At 43.4% G+C, this 23,859-nt stretch overlaps 1 protein-coding gene across 1 annotated transcript; it reads left to right on the plus strand.

Moving 5' to 3' along the window:
• The first annotated feature begins 1,632 nt into the window (after nucleotides 1-1,632).
• gdf6a (growth differentiation factor 6a) lies at nucleotides 1,633-9,096 on the plus strand. The gene is made up of 2 exons (XM_035162894.2): nucleotides 1,633-2,157; nucleotides 6,572-9,096. The coding sequence occupies exons 1-2, from the start codon at nucleotides 1,797-1,799 to the stop codon at nucleotides 7,558-7,560; spliced, it is 1,350 nt and encodes a 449-aa protein (XP_035018785.1). The 5' UTR covers nucleotides 1,633-1,796; the 3' UTR covers nucleotides 7,561-9,096.
• The last annotated feature ends 14,763 nt before the right edge of the window (nucleotides 9,097-23,859 follow it).

A 23,859-nucleotide genomic window follows, 5' to 3' on the forward strand; every position in this document is an offset into this window, starting at 1 on the left:
TTAAACATTTAAACCACAGCGTCATGCGCATCTACGAAATATCGGTGCGTAATGTTTGCTCTCCCCTCGCCTCGAACATGCTCCTCATTTACAAGTGCGTCAAACGGGGCTGTGAGGCAGCAGCAGCAGACACTGGGTGGAACTGACTCAAACAGCATGTGACCCATGAGCAGCAGTTTGTTCTCTTGTCACTGAGGCCCTCTGCTGGAGCAATGACGTACTGACACAGTGTACACCCCCACCATCCATATGACCTGAACCATTGTATTATATTGTACTATTCAATTGGATTTTATTTGTATAGCGCTAAATCACAACACGCATTATCTCAACTCACATTACATGGTAAAGTCGAGGAAGAATTTTGGTGACAGGGTAGAGAAAAAACTAATTAACTGGACCATCTGCCTCGACCGGTTGGGTCGGACCAGTACCAAACTATATTGCACTATAATTTATTGTGCTGTTGAGTACAATACCATTTATTGCTTCCTGTTAGAATTTACAATCCAAGCTTTAAGTATCGACATGTATAACTGCTTACATCCCTCCTTTGGACTTATGGGCCATTTCAAAAATCTGTTATGACGTTTGGACGAGGGTTGAAGCACTGGCTCATACTGCTCAGTGGGAGCTTTTAAACACAGCCATAAAATCTGATTTTCCCAGATGACTTGAACGCAGCATGTGTCCTCGTTTCTTTCTTTCTTTTTTTATTTATTTGGCAAGACATCACGTTGTAATAAATAGTGGCGGCCACTAGAGGTCAGTAGTGCTATTTAGAAGTGGGTCTGATACTTTTGACCAAGTCCACATCCAGACTATGTTGAACCTTTGCTGTGTTCACACCTCTAAGGTTGAATTTCAAGGCCAGACCTCTGACCCCAGTTCACTGAACCACGTTTCCCTGTCTTACGAGTCTCTTCGTCAAAGCTGGGTTTAAGTGTCATCCACTCAGCCTCTGAAATTCCATCTGTCTTGCTCTCATCGATCACATTTAATTCACTGAAACCTCCACTTTACAGAGTGTGAAATGAAGCTTCCAAATCCATCATGTTGCTTTCAAAATCTATGTCACAACTTTATGGCCACCTTGTGTAGTGCGGTGTATCTGTGCGTAAAATCTAATCTAATCTGATCCGATGCGTCCTTGGAAGATTTCAGGCTGTCAGATGCTCTGATAAGGAGCATAACAACTCTTCTGTAGTTCCACCCCCTCCACCCCCACACACACACCTAGAGACCTGTGTAGAAAGGCACCTACTTCTACATCCACATCGTAAAGTTAGAGTGAGCAAAATTGACAATGGAGCAGTTTCATTGTAACTTCATTCGGGAAATAATAACATAATTAATTTATTGACATCCTTAAAGTCAACTTCTGTGGATAATGTGGACGAATCAGAAACTGGCTGCTAAAATAAACAACAACAGCAAAATCTCTGCAACTTCCACATGTCCTCTCATATCTTCATCCTGCAGTGGCGGTCCGCTGGATCGAGTGCGCGTCTTGTTTGCAGGTCTGTGACATGGGATTGTTTGGGGGAGCCGCGCACTGAGCGACCATGTGGGCGTGTTTCTCTCTCGGCCCAACAGTCTCCGCTCTTGTGCGGAGTCCAGAGCGCAAAACGCACTTCTTCTGGTGTGACCAGAGAGCGCAAAAGTAGCAGCTCTCCGACGCTGAAGGCGCAACATCATCTCCGGCTCCCGGCGGCTTCCCCCGTATCCAGCTTCACCGAGAAGGGGGGACGAGAAAGAAGAGTTTCCCCCAACATCTCCCGCTCACTCTTCCAGCCATGGACGCATCTCGAGTGGTAACGCTATATCTGGGCCTGCTCCTTGTTTTCCTTGGGAATATACCGTGTTTCCAATCTGCTGCTATCATCTCCCCCTCTGCGCCAAGGAGGAACAGGGGAGCGAGGATCCTTCATCAGGACGGACAGAGGTCATCCAAATTCTTAAAAGACATCTTCGCGTCGTCGCATCCTATCGTGGAGCTCCACAAAGAAGACCCAAAGGACTCTATTGTGCCGCATGAATACATGCTCTCCATATACAGGACATACTCGGCTGCAGAGAAGCTCGGACTAAACGCAAGCTTTTTCCGCTCCTCGAAATCTGCCAACACCATAACAAGTTTTGTGGACAGAGGAACAGGTTGGTTTTGGTCCGCTGCTTCACCCCCATCAGCTCAGTCTTGCATAATTCTGTAGCAAAGTTATTTTCCCCTCATCTGACTGACCAAGTATTATCCTCTTAGATATTGTTAGAAATGCTCGCAGACAACAGTGACGCGTAAAAACTGCAACAGTGCTTTAAGATAGCCGCGGATACTTTTACGCACGCTTTAAATCAGAAAAAAATAGATATGCAAACGCACTTTTACGAGCACAACACATCAATAAATCATATAACGTAAGTGGTGATAGCTGAATTTTGGATGCTGCAGAGTAAGCTGTGTGCAACGGTTCGGGTTTCACTGGGATCTGTTTGCAGCACCGTCGCCGGATCATTTAATCTGTCTCCGAATAAGTTATATTACGCTTAAATTAACCTCCGGGTAACACGACAGTAAAACACTAATTGTTGTGAGGCTCTCTCTAAATGAAGGCTGTAAATTTGCTCAGGCAGCAGGATGATGTTCACCCAAACTCCACGTGAATGGGGAGGAACGTTTTTTCCCCCTGGATATTAAAGCACTTGCTGCTTGTTTCCTTCTCGGTTCTTTTATTTGTCGCTAAACTCAAACACTGAAATAAGCCAGTGCATTTTTAAAACTATAAAACGGAGTTGAATGCCAGGTCCGACACTCCGTGCAATCTTTTGAGTTGTGGTGCCCAGTGTATCCAGCCTGTGCTGACAAAGGGAGCTGTGGGGGCCATGGGGCAGAGCTGCTCGGTGTGAGAAGCAGGTGTTTGGGTCAGTTAACGTGTGTAACCAGGCGGTTTGACCGGCCTGCGAGGACAAACACAATCTAATAAACACAAACACGTTCGGCACACACAGGGGGACACAAGCCGAGTTAATCTTTGCAGGAGAAATAAAAGCTATCTTTGTTTGCGTCCCCTCCTGTCTCAAACACTCCGAGTCTCGGCGCTCGGACGCATGAGTGCGCGCTGCAAAAAGTGCCCATGGCGAAAAGTTGTTTAGTCCAGAGTGCGGCTGGTTGGAACCTGCTGTTATAGGCCAATGATTCTAGAGATGCAGCCTCAAACCTCCAGCGCACATCAGCCATTTCCCCAAAGATGTAAATTCGATAAAGTGTAATTTAAGAAAAATTATCATCTGCGCTGTGCTGAAAACAACCCACGTGACATCCCCTCACACATTTACTCGTTTTCAGCCGAAAAAGAAAGACTTTAAAAAAAGAGTGCTTCATCCGTGCGGCCATTTCTTGCAGTGTGAACGGATCCGATTTGAAAAACGCCTCACTCTCTCCTGTGATTTTGATGTGATGTGTCACTGGCTCTGACCCCGAGCTGGACCCTCTGAGAGCTGCTTGGCATCGAACGGCTGATTGGAGTATTTGAACTCGATGATCTAATTGAGTGTTCATGTCATAACATATCAAACACTGTCTATTCTCCCATAATGGCCCGACCGGGCCACGATGGGCACATCACCAGCAAACGGCGGGGGGATGAAAAAAAATCTGCGAGAACCTCCTCTGCTGTGAAGTGGTTCATCATACCAATTATTATTATTATTATTATTATTATTATTATTATTATTATTATTATTATTATTATTATTATTATTATTATTATATATTATTATTGTTGTTGTTGTTGTTCTTATTATAATTTATTGTTATTATTATTATTATTACTGCGAAACCTCCCTTTGCGACCGCCACTTTAATTACGGACAATACTTTTTATTCCCGTTGTCCCATCAGCTCGAGCGCCTTCGCTCTCTCTCGGGATTCCTCTCAGCATCCCATTAGTGCTGCACTGCATTGACCTGCGGAATGAGCCTCAGCTGGGAGTTTTCCTATAATTTAAGTCGCCTCCGTCAGGAAAGAAATACACACAGGGGTGGCAACGTTTGGCGCGTAAAGCCACAGGTTTTGCGTCTTTTTACGCACGGCTCCCCCGCGCAGAGACACGATTCACCGAGAGCATCTACGTGATCTACGGCTCCATTGTGCTTTCACACTGTAGGTGAATGCAATTTGCTTATAAAACGAGGCGGGGTGTTTCCTGGAGGTCAAAAAAGGCGAGATCAGAAAAAAAAGAATAACCCGAATCCGAAAATTACTTTTGGCACTTGGGTTAACTCATTAAAGCGCAGATGGTGAAGCTCTCTCTCTCTCTCTTTCTCTCTCTGTGTGTGTGTCTCTCTCCCCCTCCTCTAAACAGAGGCAAGGATGACAAAAACATGTTTTGCGTTTCTTCAAACACAACCAACAAGGTCAAACCAAAGTGCACAGGATGCTTCTTTATTAACCAGGCAATAAAAAAATAAAGGTTCACTGTGTTTTCCGCCAATTATCCGCTGAGGAGCATCGCAGCGTAATGGAAAAAAGACCTTTTACATAATAATGAAATTAAGAAGAACTTTGTACATTTTTAACTGTCAACACGGATCGTGTCTCGCGGTAATAATCCACAGTGTGCTCGCTCCGTGCAGGCGCACTTGAGGGGAATGTTGTCGTTGGCAGGATGAGGTGAAATATAAGAGGGGAAGTGCTTTAATGAGGAAGATGGGAATTGGGAACTGTTAATTATTTGGTGAACTTGTATTCGATTTGTTTGAGGTCTTAAAAAAAGAAACCTAATGCGGACCATACGCGGAAGGTTTCTACAACGAGCACAAGTTTCAGTCTGCTTCTGCTGTTTTACTGGGCAGGGTTCACGGAGGGAAACTGACAACGAGACGCAGAATATATCCTCAGGAGATTTTTACAAGTTTTTACGAGATTTATCACAGCGACGTTTACATACAAATGTCACTTTTATTGACAAATAAGAGGAAAGAAATGATCAGACGGAAATAGAGACAATCAACCGAGACAATGTGCTTTTAATTTTAAAGAAACACCAAAAATCATCCCTGACAATAAGAAATTCAATTCAGTTTTAAAGATTCAATTATTTTAACCATAAGTAGAATTTTCCACATTTATAGGAAAACACTTTACTTGTTTCTAATGCAAATATCATTGTCTCTTGAATTTTCATGAATTAAATGTACTTTTCTTGTTAAAATATGCATTAACTCATACTACTGACGGTAGTTTTGGGGAATATTTTCAAAAAAAGGAAAACCACAAGAACAAAAGAAAAATATCACCCTTATATTCACAATTATTTCGTTTTGTTCAAGAAAAAAAATAATTATTTTAAGGCCTTTTTACGCAGTAAAAGAACAAAGCTCATTTGCATCCAAACATTAAAATACTGTGAATTGCAGCCTGATATTCGTGATTAAGCTGAACACAGAGCATTCTACTCTGTGTTAAAACTACTTGTGTGTTTGACGCTTTTTCGTGCTTTGTCTCTCAGCGTTATATTCCAAGCCTCATTGGTTCGCCTTAATGAAATCTTTGCAGGCCTCCTGGCTCTCCAGCAGGGAATAATGCATTAATTGTGTATTGTTCAGTTGAGTGTACAGTACCTCTCCTTTGTGTCTTTTCTTTTTTTTTAAATCTCTCTGTGCCTTACTACTCTGTCTCTCAAAAAAAGAAAAAGAAAAGTAACCACATCTCTGCTGCTGAGATTTAAGACTTAGTGAGGCCGCAGAGGAGGAAAAAGTTGACTTCCACTCTGCCAAAGTGGTGGAAATTAAGAATCAATCTGTCAGCAAGTAAAATGAAAGCAGGGCTCTTTTCATTAAAACACGCTGGATTTGATTAAAAGTGGCGTGGAATTAAAATATCGCCATGGATTTATTAGATTACTGTTGCTGCAGTGTCAAAAAGGAAACCTCTGACCATGTGACGGATGGGTAAAAGATCCACATGTGCGAGATTATATCACTGCCATACAAGTTGGTTTGCTTTGCGTCATGAAAGGAATTCAAGTTATTTTTATGATAACAAAATATATATATTGCAGGGAATTTGATGGAGGAAGCCTTAAAGCAGTTTTTTTTTAAAAAGGAACCCTCATCATTCCTGTTGTCGTTATAAAAGACAGAATTGTGTTAGAGTGGAAACCAATCAAAGTGAATCAGGGGGAAGGAAAGGGGTCATCATGGGTTCATAAGGTGGGATAACCAACATTTCTCACCAGCAGTAAACCTGGTGTTAACTGCGAGTTTACTGGGTTTTTTTCCATTCTCATCCAAACCGAGGGACATGTCAGCTGCGGTTTGTTTCAGCCAGGTTCCGGGTGGACATTTGAAAAACAAGAGAGAGAGGAAGAGCGAGAGAGAGAGAGAGAGAGAGAGAGAGAGAGAGAGAGAGAGAGAGAGAGAGCGGGGGGCTGGGGGATGGGAGTGGGTGGAAGGCCTCTGTGGGAGAATGTGTGTAGCCCCCCTCCTCCTCCTCCTCCTCCCTCCATCCCTCTGAACACTGTACACCCTAAGTGAATCTGACTGCAATTATTTCTTTCTTTTATCCTTGCAGACGATCTTTTGCACTCTCCTCTGCGAAGACAAAAGTATCTGTTTGATGTCTCAACCCTTTCAGACCAAGAGGAGCTGGTCGGGGCGGAATTAAGGATATTCAGGAGGGCGCCCGGGGATTTGCAGGCCTCCCTGCAGACGACGGGCCTCTACGACGTCCAGGTCTACCCCTGCCGCTCGGACAGGCTGCTGGACTCCCGGTCCCTGGACCCGCTCGACTCCACCAAAGCCGGCTGGGAGGTTTTGGACGTGTGGGAGACGTTTAAAGCGCACCAGCATCATTATCACCACCCTCATCATCATCCCCACCACCATCATCACCATCACAACCAGCAGGGAAACCAGCTCTGCCTCCAGCTCAGGGTCACTCTCAGCAAATCCGACACCGAGGTGGACCTGAGGCAGCTGGGGCTGGACAGGAGCAGCCGGTCCCAGCAGGAGAAGGCCATCCTGGTGGCCTACACCCGCTCCAAGAAGAGGGAGAACCTGTTCAACGAGATGAAGGAGAAGATCAAGTCGCGGAGGACAGTGGGCAAGAAGGATGAGGCGGCGGCGGCGAGAGCCGCAGGGGAGGAGGGGGCGCCGCCGAGGGGCGTCAGAGGAGAGGGGCCCCGGCGTCGGCGCAGGACCGCGCTGAGCAACCGGCACGGGAAGAGGCACGGGAAGAAGTCGAAATCCCGCTGCAGCAAAAAGGGGCTGCACGTGAATTTCAAGGAGCTGGGATGGGACGACTGGATCATCGCGCCCCTGGATTACGAGGCGTACCACTGCGAGGGGGTGTGCGACTTCCCGCTCCGGTCACACCTGGAGCCCACCAACCACGCCATCATACAGACGCTCATGAACTCCATGGACCCCAACAGCACCCCGCCCAGCTGCTGCGTCCCCACCAAACTCAGCCCCATCAGCATCCTGTACATAGACTCAGGCAACAACGTGGTGTACAAACAGTACGAGGACATGGTGGTGGAGCAGTGCGGGTGCAGGTAGCGGCCATTATTTTTGTTCGAACATTAAAAAGACAGAGGAAAGATATGTCTCGAGGGGTCCCAGGTTGAAGATGTCCTCACTGCAGGTCTGGAATGCTTTGACGCATGACGCGCCTTTGTCTTTTATTCAAAAGGGATGCGCACAAGAGGCGAATATCTGCTATTTATTCAGACGCAGTAACAGCCACATTAATTCACACTCTCTGCCTTAAAAAAAAGTGTTACGCACATACAGTGCACTCCCATCCACGCAAACCGAGTTATCACGCATCAAACAGGCTTTTGTTTTCCCAGAGCGCGACGTGTCCATGTGGCACAGGGGCTGGGAACATGGTGTGTGATGTGACTGAAGGCGGGATGGGAGCCCATTGAGTCCGTGCTGCACCTGTTCGTGCCGAGGCCAGAGGACAGTGGGCTTTGCCTGTCAGCGCTTTGTTGCAGCTCTGCCGTGTGATCCCGCCTGCCAGGCCGGATTCCTTTGGGTATGTGCATCCAGCAGGCTGTAATTGCCAGTGTCCAGCTGGAGTCAGCCATTACGGACCCGAGCAACTAGTGCCTGTTCTCCAAATAAATGAATAAGAGAATAAAAAGAAGTTAAATAATAAAGATATAAATGAATGTCTAATCTACAACACGCACACATACACACACACACACTGGTCTGATGAGAGGTGGTGATGCCTTCAAGAGATTTTTTTTTTTTGGCCTTATACTGGAGACCCGTTTGGAGGCGCTTGGAGATGCGTCGTGCGCCTTTTTGCGCACAGAGAAGGACACAAAACCAGAGTTGTGCCTGAGTGGGGCCCAGTTGTAAAAAAAAAAGAAAGAAGGAAGGAAGCAAGGAAAAAAGAACGAATGAAAGAAATAACTCAAAATTACTGAGGCGAACTTTTTGCTCAAAAGTCTGCATCTTTACGCAATGCACTTCCACAACTGACTGCGCCAAGGACACGCGGTCAGCGAGAAAGTTTGTCCTCTCTGATGACGAAGATATGGAAAAAACAGAGACTCGCAAACGAGACGATATTTAAATGCACATTAGCTTTGAATGCACTGCTGTTCATTATTATTTTTTTGAGCTGTAAATATTTGTACAGTGGAAAACTTTACAAAGTGCAACGAATGAAGAAATGAGAAAACGGCATTTCTTTGTAAATATACAAAATGCACTCAAATCGGTATAATTTCTATTCTATAATTATTTTATTATTTGTGATGTACAGAGTTTCATGATAATCATATATTTCTTACATTGATAAGAGTAATTTAAGGTGTATTCGTTTTTTTTTTTGCAGAGGGTGGAAAATACCATAATTAATGTCTACCTCATAATTACATATAGGATCTGAGTTTTGAGGTGCATTCAGTTAGAGTGTAAAGAGCTTTTACAATGATATATAAGATCATTTATATACCTATATAATATTCCACACCATTACTGTACAAATAAAATTCAAAACAAAGTGCACCAGCCTGGAACTTCTGATGATTATTTTTCAAGTGTCATGTGATTTCTCTAAAAAACATAAAAATCTAATGGAACATTTGTATGGCGTTTTTTTCTGACTGAAATAAGCATCTCATATTTTTTTTTATTTTCATTCATAGTTTAATTATAGGTAACATGTGGTCATTAAAAAATGTTTCCCCCCTTTATCTTGAATTAGATGTAGAGAAATTACACCCACGGATAACACGTGGCCTCTTGGTGTAAAATTATATAGAATGAAGAAAATAAAGGAAAAATAGGAGACTATATTTTGGCAATAACAGACAACTGTATTTAAAGTGACTTTCTAAACTTAAATGTGTTTTTTATGTACAACATACAGTGCAAATGGAGCACATATACCTTTGCCTTCAGGTATTCAAGCTAATCTGTTAGTTCTCCCTCTATGTAAACAGTCTCTGATCATATAGACAACACATGTCACTATCAGGTGACTGGCCTGCTCCGGACTGCACCACTAAAATCCTTATAAACATATGGTGACCATCCAAGCAGGAGGAAATCCACCGACTGACTGTCACTGATATGGCACTGAATGTACGAACCCCAGCTATTTCCCAATGAATTAGCCCCGCCTGGGTCAAGTTTACTTAACACTTTAATGTTTCCCAATCTGTGGATGAAAAAAAGACGAAGTTTGAAAGGAGGGATTGCTTCCATATAGGCTATCGACCTTGGCCTGGAAACAATTAGGAAATTGCTTTGAAATGTTATATGTTGTCCAGGCTCTTGTACAGTATCATGTCACTCCCCACATGTTTGCTAGGGGGAAACAGAGGATGCTAAGTGCACTCTTTAGCAGTCGCTGCAAATGACTGACACAACAACCATTCCCTTGAGTATAACCAAATGGCCCTCCAGGCTATACGTCTGGAACACCATCGCCGGGGTGCTACTATACGAGCCGCGCTATATCCTGCTCACAAGTGCACCTTGGGAGATACTGTGACACCACCCTAAGTCTCTATTCAGTGCCAGAGATGAGGGCTTTGCAGCTGATTACGGATTAGAAGAGCGAACGAACGGTACCTCGTGAGATAAAGCTTTACTTTTTGATTTATATTTATTTGACAAGTTCCCCCGGTCTGGTAGGCACAGGCCTAGAGGTGAGACTGACTGTTAAGGGAACAGTTAAACGGTGATGAAAGGGAAAGGAATGCTTTGTTTACCCGCTCCAATCCCTCATTCTTAAGTTAAATGTTCCAATAAACTTCTTCATCACAACCACCTTATTGTCCCTCCACTCCACACCGAGGCAGAGAGACCAGGAGAGAGAGAAAAAACCGAGTTGTGTTTATTTGAAACTTGGTCCTAATATATTAGTCTAAGCAAACTGAAAATGGCAAAGAGACGGGTCCTTTTCATCAGAAATGTGGAGAATGTATAACACAAATAGTCTTGACACCCCACATCTGTGTGTGGAGGCTCCTCTTTAGAGATTCGAAAAAGGCTGAAAAAGTGAAGATCTACAACGTGATTCTGTGAGTGGAAAGCCCGGGAGCGTCTCCAAGATAAAAAAAAAAACAAAAAAAACTCCTGACTCGCATGGAGACATAAATGTTCCTCATACTTAACCTCTCTGTTATCGGCTGTGTCCTCATCAGTGACAGGAAAGGCATAAATTACACTGATCTTTCAGACAGCAGAGACTTCTGAGAAAGCAGAAATTTGTTACAGAGCATTAGAAAATGTATCTTGAGGACTTAGATCTCGTGCATTGAGCTGTTGAATGGATGCAATTTAAATGTAGAGAGGGGAAAAGAAAAAGGGGGAGCCTGGTCACTGCCAAGGTCTGCCTTTTAAACTGCGAGCCTATACTGATAAAATCCAGCAAGAACTTATTATCCATTTGTCAATGAGCCTTTCTCGACTCACAGATTTTGTTTTGCCTCTAGAGGGGTTCCCACCTTCTCTGGTTTCTTTGAGTTCCCACCGTTATGCATTGCAGATATTGTGATTCCCTCCACAATAAAGCTTGACACCTTTCTGCAGCCAAGAACACGGGCCAGGGCAAGGTGGTGCTTCTCAACGCTGAAGCAGACACAGAGTAAAAACACTTGTCCAGAATATAAAGCGTGCAATGAGTGCATTTGCATGCAACGTTATACAGAGAGTGTGTGTTGCTGTATGCATTTGTGTGTCTGTGAGTGTGTTATCAGTGGACAGAAGGGCAGCAGCACACACAGATGGACAGATGATCGGTGCAGGAGAGCAGCAGATGCCTGAAGTGACCCCTACTGCTGCCTTTCATTGAACCACTGGCTTCGACACAAAGGCAGAGGCGGCCCCAAACATTAAATACACTTGCTTGTGCCTTAATGCCAGAGGTCACTACCTTTTTCTCTCGCCCCCGGAATTCATTTGCTTGAAGTCTGTCAAGGAAAGCACAAAAAGGAGAACCTATTTAAATCACTTGCCAAGCGAGAAGCACAATTTCTAAAAACGGGGGTTTCACTTGGTGCTGGTGTCGATGCACAGACGGATAATAAACCTCAGACAGAGCAGAGGTAGTGTAACAAAAGAGCAGGGTGTTTTCCTCTGAGGGGGCATCTGCCTGTCGATTCCTCTGCTTCTTCCTCTGTGGCCCGACAGAGAGCCATCCCTCCCTCCTGTCAGACCATACGGTAACAGGAGGACAGCAGACACCTCCACTTCACCACAGATAACCTGCTAATTGCATTAAACTCACTCCCAAGTGCACTTTTGAAACGTGAGGATGATTGGCTTATTCCGACAGAGGTAGCAAACACGCCTCCAAATGTTTTGCCCCAGAGAATCATTCACGGTTTTTGTATCTTAGAAACAAATTCATTTAGAAACTCGGGAAAAAAGCAATAAACTAAAGTCAACTTCATATATCCGCTCAGGAATACCTGTCCATAGAAGCCCGTTTTTCTTCTGTTTATTTTCTAAAGGAATGTCTGAGGGTGCCCTTTCACCCCCTCCTCATCCATTTACTGCCCCTGGTCTATGTTACAGACGGTGACCCGGGTCCTCGCCATCCCTGATTAACAAGCACACCTTCAAATTCTCCTGCAAACCTCTGCACAAAGGAAGAATGTCTTTTTTGTATTCCTGCAGTCCATCGTTTTTTGTTTTTTTCGAGTGTATCTGTGTGTTTGTGCGAGGGTCTGAATGAGCTCGAGTCAAAAGTAAATTTACTCAGTTAACTCTGACAATGCTCATGTTTGGGAGCAAGGCAAGGACATGACCTCGCTGCCAATTCACATCCGCCGCGGCTTGTGGAGAGGAGAGGGAGGGTCGTTGACCAATTGTGGCCGGACAATGGCATTCACTGGTCTGGACAGTTGACCCGCTGAAGGACAAATTAGGTCTTAAATTCATGCTTTGACTCGTAATGTCAAAGGAAAAGACAGGAATTAGACTGCAAAGCTGCTCAAGAGTAGACTGGAATATGTTTCACCGCAAAAAATTTAGGAAAAACCCAGAACTTCAGCCCACAATTCCTTCTCTCCTCATCCATGCTCAATCAATGTCCATTAACTTTTTCTCTTCTCTACACAAGACACACCCGAATAAAAAAAAGACCTGGGTGGTAAAAGCAAGAGGTTTTGGTTCTGCATTGTAAAACGAGACATGTAGGCAAACAAACATGGGTCAGGGGCAATGAGGCAGCAAGACAAGGATCTGACTTTGGAGGAGTGGGGGTGGTGGTAGGTGGAAGGAGGAGGGTGGCGGGGTGCAGGAGGACTTGATGGACAACTCCACAACTCGGCAGAGGCAGAGCTTTCACTTAAAAATGGTGCCTGGCCTATCTCAAAAGGTCAGAGCCCAGAACACTAACACACTACATTAATCATGAGAGGCTGCGGCCTACCTGTCTAGCGTTTCAGCCGTGCCGTACAGTTAACCTCAATTATGCTTGATTACGAGGTGTGGAAGACGCAGCACCCAGGCCGGGGCCGTGCAAAAGATCAGGCATCAATAATGCAATTTCAGATTAGATGTGCCGGTCTGTCAATCTGTGGAATTGACAGAATGGTTTCTCTGGGAACAGGGTCAATGAACAGGTAATGATGAGAGTTCTTTGTCATATTGTTCACTCTCTCAAGGTCTTCACATATGTGACGTCCTAAGCTGAGAGGAGTCACAAACATATGCATGCACACAGACATACTGCATACATGTGAGACACAAACGCATACACCAAAGCATTGTGTGGTGTACCAAAGAGAGCTAAAGGCTTTATGCCGTCCCAGCCCCCGTCTTGGTAATTGCCCCATTATGTGTTGGTGGTAGATGGAGCCATTACAGATGTTTTATGATGGGGCCATTTTCATTTTGTCATCCCAATGAGGGATGGATTTATGGTGCGAGGCAGTCTTGCGTTCAGGGATAAAATCCCCTCACCACAGCATTCCCTAATATGCAAACACACACACTTGCTAGCGTTTCCACACACCAAAACAGAAATACATATAAATTCACTGCATTATCTTTGTTTTTTATGACTGTCATAACTTAGGGCCTGACCTGCCTTCGCTTCACCCAGCTCTCTGCTGTGCCCAAGGCTGCAAGTGAGGCTGTTGGCAGCATCTTATGAGATGAATAAATGTTTGATGGCCCCGTGGAACAGGGCACACTTCCAGGCCGGTCGTCACTCCGTTCCTCAGGGGTGGGGTTGGGTGGCGGGTTTGGAGGGAGGTTTCTAGGGGAAGACCTCCTCGAAGACTCCCTGGTCCATTGGGAAGCAGCCGGCCTCGAGTTAAACCAAGTCTGACACTTTCTCACCAAATGTTATCCTACTAAAAGGAACCATCATAAAGGGCAAAGCAAACAGCAGTTAGCTTTTCAGAATTAATCTCTTTTAGCTCGCAGTGAAGTGTTTGAAGTGCTGAAGACTGTTTGGCTGCGCGGTTTCTTTCCAGAGGCTGTTTTGGTGTGGTTCCCCAGAGTTCCCGTTTGGAAATCAAATCTTCAGCTCACTAGCTCTTATGCCAAGAAAAATAATGGTCATAAATTGGTGCCTGAATAGTCAGTCTAATTACAGGGCCACAGACTGAAAATTTACCCCGAAACTCACAGCTACAGTTATTAGGTTAACAATAGGGACACTGGGGTAGCGTTCGCAAAGCTTCAAAGGGCTCAACTTATTTTATGAGTCGTTTAAGTGGCGCAGGGAGACGTTCAGAAATTGGAGTAGGTCCTTGTCCGTGTCAGAAATGTCTTTCCTTTGGTGCACAAACTGTGGAAAGTTGTCAGGTACAAGTCTCTTAACAAACAAGGTCAACAGAGGAACACTCATTATTAATCATTTACCAGAGTAGCACAAAGACAGGGAGAGAGACTAGATAGCCCAGGGACCCAGGGGCTTGTGACCGAGACACTGCCTCATCGTGTTACACACACCGGCCTCTGTGATATTTCTGACACCTCGCTCCTATCAACCCTACCTGCCTGCCGTTGATTGATTTTCTCATTGTGGCGTTCACCTCAGACAGCCCACCCCTTGTCTTCTTCCTGAACTCGTTGCAGCTCGACTTCACTGACCATTTCGAATCCAAACAGTAAAGTTTCTTCTGCAGCTGTTTGAACTTCGTCAGGAAACCTGCTTTTGAAAAGTTGGTACATGGATGTGGGCTTGAATGAATGATGTTTTTCGCTGACCATGTCTGAGGTTAGTTTCTGTCAATTCTCCCAAATGCTGCTCTTTATTCACTGCAACATAAATTGTCCCGCTCTGGCATGAGGAATGGAGTGAGGTTTGTTTGACCAGATGTAACTTTATCAGGGACTCTCTCTACCGCTGCTATTCTAACATCTCTTAGCTCAGGCACAAAAAAAAGTGAGCTCTCACACAATATTCCTGTTTGCCGTAGTCTGACCTCTTTGTGAACTGCGGTAAAGTGAAAGGCACTTTCAGCCAGGGGGAATCGGATGGCTGTAACCATATGCCTTTCAACTGATACAAAGGTGGGAAAGGGGGAGGCCAGGGGTGTGTGTGTGTGTGTGTGTGTGTGTGTGTGTGTGTGTGTGTGTGTGTGTGTGTGTGTGTGTGTGTGTGTGTGTGTTTGTCAGAAGGGTGTGTGGATGGGTTGGTGTGTGTGTGTGTGTGGGGGGGGGTGTTGCATGCTAGGGTGAAAAGGAAAGTGCCGTGCTGCATCTTTTTGTGTTGGTAAAGTGGTGGCAGTTTAGGGTCGGGGGGTTTGGGGGAGGAGAAGAGGGGGGCTGCTGTTGGCTGGATGCAGTGCTGAACTCAAGGCAGCGTCCGGCCAACTGACTGTTGAGATGGAGCCCTCTTATGGATGAGTGCAATAAGTAAACAGCATTCCTCTCCCCCTGTCTGACCCGCTCTGTCTCTCTATTTCGGTCTTTCTTTTCTCGTCTGTCTTATAGTCTGTCTGTACTAGTAAAACACTTTGCCTCCTATAGTTTGTTAATGCTGTCTGATGAGCTCTAGAGACACTTTTCATCTGACCTCTATCCGACCATAAGACAGCGGAAGAAAAGAAAAACACAATAGGGCTATTCAGTGAAATTTACCTTTCTCTAATTATTATTATCTTCATACAAATCTATATATTTTTGGGAGATTTCAAGTTAAAGGTGCCATATGTATGTATTTTAAAACTTTCGAAAAATAAACAAAAATTATGAACAGAATGAGAAGAAGGTTAGACGTTACAAGGACAACCATGTGTTGTGGTCCAGAGATTTCTACCATAGACTGTACATAAAGATGGATGACATGACTGTTCCCCAAAAATGAAGCCAAATTGTCTCCATCGCCACCTGGTTATAAATCTCACCTTCTCCATATCAATGGATGAGAGCTGGATCAAACTAAATTGCAAGTTGAATAATTTTAGATAGTTCTTATAGCACTGATGTATGTTCATGTGCTAATTTTTTCTGGTAAGTTTGGTTTGAATTCGTTATTTAATGTTAAAACAACAGGATCATGACTGACAGCTGAGACTAACTAGTAATTGATCGAGTGTGTATTGGCGGTACCTCACTATCGCTACTTTGCAGACTCATCCATCTCTATTTACAGTCAATTGGTGCGTTTGACTTGTGCAGCGCTGACTTAATGTGATGCATGCTGGTCCTAACACAATTGCTGGTTAAATTTTTTGTCTAACTTCATCCAGCGCTGCAAAACGTCACCAGGTCATGTGACCTTAAAAGATCATGAGAGCGATTTTATATATAAAAACTATATATATTATATGTAATTATATAAACATATATGTTTATGTGAATATATAATATTCACTTAATATATAACCACTGGTAGTGCATATCTGTTGGTTTCTCTTTGTCTCTGTTATGTTATTTCATGTGTGCCTTATTTTGTATTTCTAATGTGCTGGTTAAGAAAAAAACAAAAAGCTCTCACTATTTATCTCCAAACATGATGTGATACATTTTCATCTCCTTCTGACATGGTCACTATACGCTACAGTTTTAATTTTCAGCTGAAAGAAAGTTCTATGTCAACTTCGTTGTTCATTGTATTCTTTTTTCAAAAACAAAAGCATTTCCTAAACGTCCATTTAATCTTCAACGAAAAAAGCAAACACTGTGAGATCGGTCATTGTTTTCATCCGACTGACGCTACGAGAAGTAAAAGTGTCCGACTTGATGTCTGTGTTCTTTTACTCCAGCCCTGCAGCCGCTGGCTGATCACGTTGTCAGACACAGTGAGTCCAAGTCCAAGTCAAACAGACCTAATGATTTCTACTGAAGTTAGCATGCTAACCAGCTAGCCCAAACCAAGAGGTGATAGTGAGTTTCTCCTGAGTCCAGTCTGCCCTCAGTCTAAAATTAGAGGTTGAAGAAGTATCACTGCCTAAAGGGTAAGAAACCCTGTTCAACGACAAAGAGATAAAAAAAAAAAGTGGTTAAGTTCACTGGTTTTGCTTTCCACCATTAAGGCAGCTCTTGGTGGGTAAAGGGATGATTTAATGTTGAACTCATAACGTTTCCTCAGGACCTGTAACTAAACAGCTGCTACTGCTGACTTTAGTAACAATAGCAAATATCCAACTTACATAAAGGAGCATTAATTTAACATAAGTTTTTTATTTCCGACTGAATTTTGACTTGAATCAACTTAAATCATTTATAGTCAACCCATTTTAAGGAAAATATGTGTATTCATACAAATTAAGTTGAGAGCCTTTATTGCACTATACACATCATCACATAGATTCCTGTGTTTATACACTTATTATGTGAATACACTTATGTTCTATGTTAATAAGAAATTGTTGCTCAAAACTGAAAGGTCTGTTGAGCAGATTTCTATGGTCCTCTCTCAAAAGTGACAAAGCACCTGAGACCTTCTGAACCCTGCCATCTCCAGTCCTCTGCTGGACCTCTGTGGACTCTGTGCCTACAAGTCCAGCCCTGGCCTCAGATGAATGAGGCATGAACAAAGCTGAGGTTCAAACTGGAAAGGCTTGGAACCTCTAAGCTCTTTTATTTATTGCCATTGATTGGGTATGGGGGAGAGACTCCAGGTGGGACAGTATCTCTCCCTAATGAGGTGAAAGTGCCCCAACAGTTGTGGCTATCCACGCCAGCTTAAAGTGTTTGATGCAACACAGCTCCACAGACACACATTCACCAGCATTCACAGTGGAATCAAACCATATGAAAGAGGAGCAATGTTACAGACGCAATCTATGATTTGAAATGAAGTGTAAAGTACTCAGCCCATACACCAGTTTGCCCAAAAGGGTATAAAACAAGAATGTGTCATCTGCATAATAATGTGATATCTTCATTTTATTGATCATTCCAAGGGAAGTCTCATACGTTTACCTTATATCCAGACAGGTCAAATAGGGACAGCTGCAACACCGGCTCTTGATCTTGTAGGGAGTCAGTGCCTTGCTCAAAACACTTCAGCATCACACATCTTAGAATGAAGGTTTTGGTTTAAGTCACAAGTTCAACTTGTTGTCATTACTCTTAAACTCACACACTCCATATATGTTACTCACGAAGCCCAGTTTATTAATTGGGCAGATTATCACTCAGTATTTTTGCAATTTCTTGAATCTTATCCCATAATATGATCTAAAGCTGTCTTCAGACAGTCTGCAAAGTACGTTTCAACCTCACCTGCAGACTGCAGCCAATATATTGACTGTAGAGTCACTTAGCTACAGTAGCTAACTAGCATTATTCGCATTGCCTTTGATCTCAGACACTGTTCCAAGATGTTTTCGCCTCAGTTTGTGCTGAGACAAGTCTATCTATGCCCTCTCATGTCTTTCCACTGACTTCATACAGAATTGTGTTCCGTTTAAAACTCTCCTCATGTCCTGTCTGAGCATACACTTAGAATAGCTCATCTGTATTAACCTGTGTTGATGTTGAAAACATACAGTATGATGCACAGTACCTTCCTTTGCATTCACACGCCTTCCTATTTCGTCAGTATAACTCAAAGACATATAAATTAGTTTAAATCTAGATTGCATAATGAGATAAAGAAAGATTTTTGAGATTTTAAACTTGGGCACAAATGTCTTATTAGTCAGAAATCATGGCCACTGCAACGTTGATACACATTCACATCTTAAAATAATTTGCTGCCCTATTACCATACCGTCAGTAATCTCTGCGTATGGTTACAGTAGATATAGGGAGCCAGTGTGTTCAGTAGGAAAAGAGGACAGACAGGAAGAAGGTTCGTTACAGAAGCAACATTAATCTATTCCTCTCGGCACTCTTTGAAGAGCAGCAGCAGCTATGACAGGCTAAATGTTTCCAGAGATGTCACATTTCCACAAAATCTAAAAAGGCTCTTGCGAGCACTCATCCTTTCATGTTTGATTGTGTGTTGGAGATCCTATGATAAACAGACGAGGGTGGTGGTTGGAGGGGAAAGGGGGCTGGGTGGAGGGGGTTTTGGGAGTGGGGCTGCGGATGGGAATGTACTCTTATACCGCTTGGCCCGCTTCGCCACCGGATCCAGATGCTTTTGCAAATTACCTCTTTGTCTACTTCAGAGGGGTTAGAAACGCAAGTCTAAATTAAGATCCTAGGGTTTCGTCTCAGACTTCTAGGATTGCAGGGTTATTGCACTGAATCTGATTAATCTGGGGCAAACTATTCCACCCACCCCTGTCACTTGTGCACTTATTGGCTCTATAAATGCATATCCACCCTCGGACAGACATTGAACAGATGCTGCAGGGCTGCTGTGAACCGTAAAGCATGTGAGATGCAGCTCATCACCGTCAAATCAGAGCAGAAGTGGGCAGAGCAGGTACATTCAACACCATATGTCCTCTGGAAGCCAAACATACACTTCCTGTGAGATTTGGAAATTGCTTTAAATAAGGAAAAGAAATGCCTGGTCATCACGCTGAAATATGTTGGACGCTTTCTATCTTTCTCTCTCCATCTCTCGTCCTGTCGGTCTCCATCTCCCTCCTCATTCCTCCAAGGCTTTGTGTCCGTGTTTGTCCGTCCTGTCCCGCCGTCTTTTCCAGCGCCGCTTAAGTGTTTTGTGTCTCAACACTCTGTTAGAGTGTCGTAAAATTCTTGTGGAGAAAACAGAGCACTTCCAGCTGAACTCCGGAGAAGGGGCAGTAAAGAGAATGTAAACTCAGGCAGAGAAATAAAACGGAAAGAGAGGGAAAAAAATTATGTTCTCATAAAAATAAAATAATAAAAATACCAGAACAGTAGTGAAACATCTTTTCAGCATTTTTGTTTAATAAAATCTCTTAACAAGCACGAGTATCGATGGAAACAGTTTCATGACATTCACTTGTCCATGACTACATTTAAATTGCACCGCTGGCTCCCCACAGGCTGTAATCAATAGCTTATGAAAGAAATCTTCTGCAGTGATAAGAGACATTAATAAACTCACTGAGTGTCTTTTCTTATTGATGCTCCGTGCTTGAAACTTTATCCTCCGGGGACATGAGTCCGCCTCCCATTACATGTAGCTTGTGTAGAAATAGGACTCTGGCATGCACAGATAGAAAGGACACAGATGCAAAGCATTTGTGCTCATAATCCTCCTCCCCTGGGGAAGCTGGTGGCAGCCTTCTCATGGTTTGAGGATGGTGCGGTCACAGATCTCCTGGTGAGTTTGGTATGAGCCATTAGGAAAGGAAGGAGGAGGAGGAGGTGGCAGAGGATGAGGAGGTGGAGAAGGAGGGCATTCCTGATTTCCAGCCAGGCTGATCGGCAAAAGCCTGCTCCTCATCTGTCCCACAGAGGCAATGCTCTCTGCAGCCAGCAGGGTGTCCGGTGACTGGCACATCTCGTTAGCACAGGGAGGGTGAGGGTGAAATTGAAAAAATGAGACTGGGAAAGCAGAGGTACTTTGCTGTCAAGCCTGCAGCCGGTTTGCTTTTGTTGAAATTAGTTAAAAAAATTTTGATGCATCTAACGAAGCAACATGACTAAATAACCATAACTCATCAACAAAGGCTGTTCCTTCCCTCAATGCCCAGAAATTTGGGACATGAAAAGATTCTACTGGAGTAAAAACCCGATCCATAATTCATGGCACATTTAACCCATAATGTACAGATGTACAGTGCATCCTGTAGCTGTGTGGGATCACCGATGGATCACTGGCGGATCAGAAAGCTGAAGGTCTTTGCTGTGTTCCTGGACAGCTGAGTAAACCAAACAAAAGTGACGACACTTTCTTTGGAAATTCCTCTTTTACACCACGATTAGTACCAACATGGGTATATGCAGCTTTTTTAAACACGAGTAGCCAGTAGAGGAGTTTGCCTTTCTGTTTTTTTCTTCCTGGTGAGTCATGCTTGATGTCTCAAACGTGCCAAAAACCTACGGCATGAAAACCAATGTCTCGGAAATGGTGGCAATGTTTCATCTTGCCTGATATGAACAAAAAATTGTTGTTGTATGTTGGTCTCAAGATGTAAAACACGCCAACGCCTGAAGTTCAACATGCGTCATCACGTCTAGCCGGAGAAGATGCAGTGTCAGCGCTGCAGATAAAAACCTGGGAGTGGAATGCTGATTGTATCCACTCCCATTGCAAAAAACCCCAAAAAACAGATGTTAATGGGTGATAGATAGATAGATAGATAGATAGATAGATAGATAGATAGATAGATAGATAGATAGATAGACAGACATCTGCTATAACTCCAATAGCAGAACTCTATAGACTTTTGTGAGTTTTAGGGAGGGTAAGTGCAACATAAAAATACTTTCTACACCAGTCACTGATATAGAACATATGAAAACCCATCCTGTTTAACCATGTTTTACAACTGAGGTTTCTCAGACTCCGAACAGATGTAATGCACGCTGTTTCCTTTATTGACTTTTGAAACATGTCATGACCTTCAAATCATTGCTGCTGTAAACAATTACCATAAAATTAGGAAAAAATTATACGATTCAAGGTTTAGTTTGTTTTTGAGCAGTTCAAGACAGAAACACAAAGAACCCCAAACACAACATTTACTCAACAGGCTTTTTGTTAGATATTTTTGGAACGTGAATATACAGCAGATACACAATGTTCTATGACTAAATGATTTATATCTTATTTTCAATCTATCTATTTCCTTGCCCAGCTTATTACTACTCCAGCCAACAGACGGGATGAATGAAAACGAGTCAATGGAACACTCATTGACTCACAGACTTACACCTACTGACTGCACCTAAGCAGCGTGTGTCTGGACTGTGGGAAGAAACCGGATCACAAACCTACACAAACGTGGAGACTCCACACAGAATGGAGCAGCACTGTGTTTTTTGTCCCTTCAAAAATATTCTCTCCACTGCATAATGTAATGGTTTGTCCTTGTCTGAAGACGAGAGCCCCCCTGATAGCCATAATATACAGTCAGCCATGACTCTCTGGCTTGAGTTCCTGGACCCAAACTGAACATGAGTGCATCTGTGAACTGTAAACTTTTCTGTTTTCTGTTTAGTCTGGCCTATGAAATTCTGCTTTTTTTTAAAGTTACCTCTTGAAAGAAAGAAAGAAAGAAAGAAAGAAAGAAAGAAAGAAAGAAAGAAAGAAGGAAAGAAAGAAGGAAAGAAAGAAAGAAAGAAAGATAGAAAGAAAATCACTTCCTTTAGACCGGGGGAAAACCCTCACACTGGTTGAGAATGTAGAGAAAAGAACAGAATGAAATAGCAGAGACAGACTTTGCATCCATTCATCTGTGTCAATAAATGCATGAATTTACAGACATGTCAATTTTACGAGTCTCTGGCCGAAGTGCCAACACTATCCACTAACAGCAAGTTGGCCACATAAAATGGCTCAACTCTTTATGATTGACTGTGCTCACAGGAACAACAGTTAAAGTTTGGCATATTGTGCCTGCCTACCTAAAGCAAATTTTATAGTGTGTGTGTGTGTTTGTGCGTGCGCACATTCACATTTTTTGAACATCTGCTCAGAATGAGAGCAACACAGATTTATTTTTTATTACATATGCAACACAGATGCCACAAGTTTCCACACATAATTTAGATTTCACTTCTGTTCTCTTAACTTATCATTAAAACAGTCGAGATCTGCGCTTGTAAAGAAAATTACATGAGCTATTTGAAATCGATAACAGAGCCCCTCCCGCCCCCTCCACAGAAATGAGCGGGACTGTTGTGGTCGACTGTTTGCTGATTTATTGCCCTTATATACTACTGTGTGTACTTAACTCGCCTCGGAAAACATGTGGATAGAGGTTACAGCGCCCCCCCCTTCACATAGACCACATTGTGCTCTTCACCAATCACAGTGCAGGCTTTGCGATGTCATTTGAGGTGGGAACCTCTGTAGGAGGGCCTGAACTGAGGCAGGGTGGGGAGGGTTGGTGAGGGATGGGGCGGGTGGGAGTTAGTTCTTAGCCAGACACTAGGCTGAATAAATAAACCCGGAAACATTAAAAGCCCTTTTCCCCTTCACCTTTGAACTTGTGCATTAGATTGTGTAAACATACATAGAGACGTTTAGACACAGCTTGTCCTGACACTGTGCTACACACTCCGATGACTCTTCCTCCTCAGCAACGGCAGATCGTCCCTCAGGTTTCTCTGTGCGGGGCCACAAAGGTTCAGGAATAAAATAAAAACGCAGACTTGTCACTGATTGCACAATTATGTAGGTTTGATCATTTCATCCCAAAAGGGATTTTTGTTATTGCTTCACAAAAAAAAAAAAGGTTTAAAAATGAGCTGAAATTCAGGAGAATAAGCATTTTGACCTCTTACCACCTGTACATACCTACTAATTCCACAAACGTCTGTCTTTCTTTCTTTGTGAAGAAAATATATCTTACAAACCATTTATCTTATCAGCTTCAAACTTGACATATCCAATGTAAATTGCTTGAGGTAGTGCAGTGGGATTAGGACACACAATATATTCAATATTTATACAAAGGTAATAATCAGGCGACCAGCACCCAGTAGCAGTCAGTGGGGCAGTGTTCCCTCAGTCTGTGGACCGAGTTCTTCTACGTCCTCTAATAAACTACAGCAGTAGACGGCAACTGGATCCAACCCCGGGTCAAAATCGCAGCCAGACCATTATGATGGTTAGATTTTTTAATTGCACCATTTTGGACTGACACAGACACATGATGGGGGCTGATCTTCTTCATGGCATCAACATTCACAGAGTCACTTCCTGTTTGGCAGTTTGTCTTCAAAGTAAATGTGGAATGTTTGTTTTGTAGCTGTTGCTTTATAAGTAAGCAGAATTACAGCTTTTATTTTTGAAAAGTTGTAATCTTTCCTTTCTGCACCATAGACTGTTTACATAAAGCTAAAACAGTGACAGTATTTTGT

This window comes from Hippoglossus stenolepis, chromosome 8, assembly GCF_022539355.2.
Source record: "Hippoglossus stenolepis isolate QCI-W04-F060 chromosome 8, HSTE1.2, whole genome shotgun sequence".
In the NCBI taxonomy this organism is placed as follows: Eukaryota; Metazoa; Chordata; class Actinopteri; order Pleuronectiformes; family Pleuronectidae; genus Hippoglossus; species Hippoglossus stenolepis.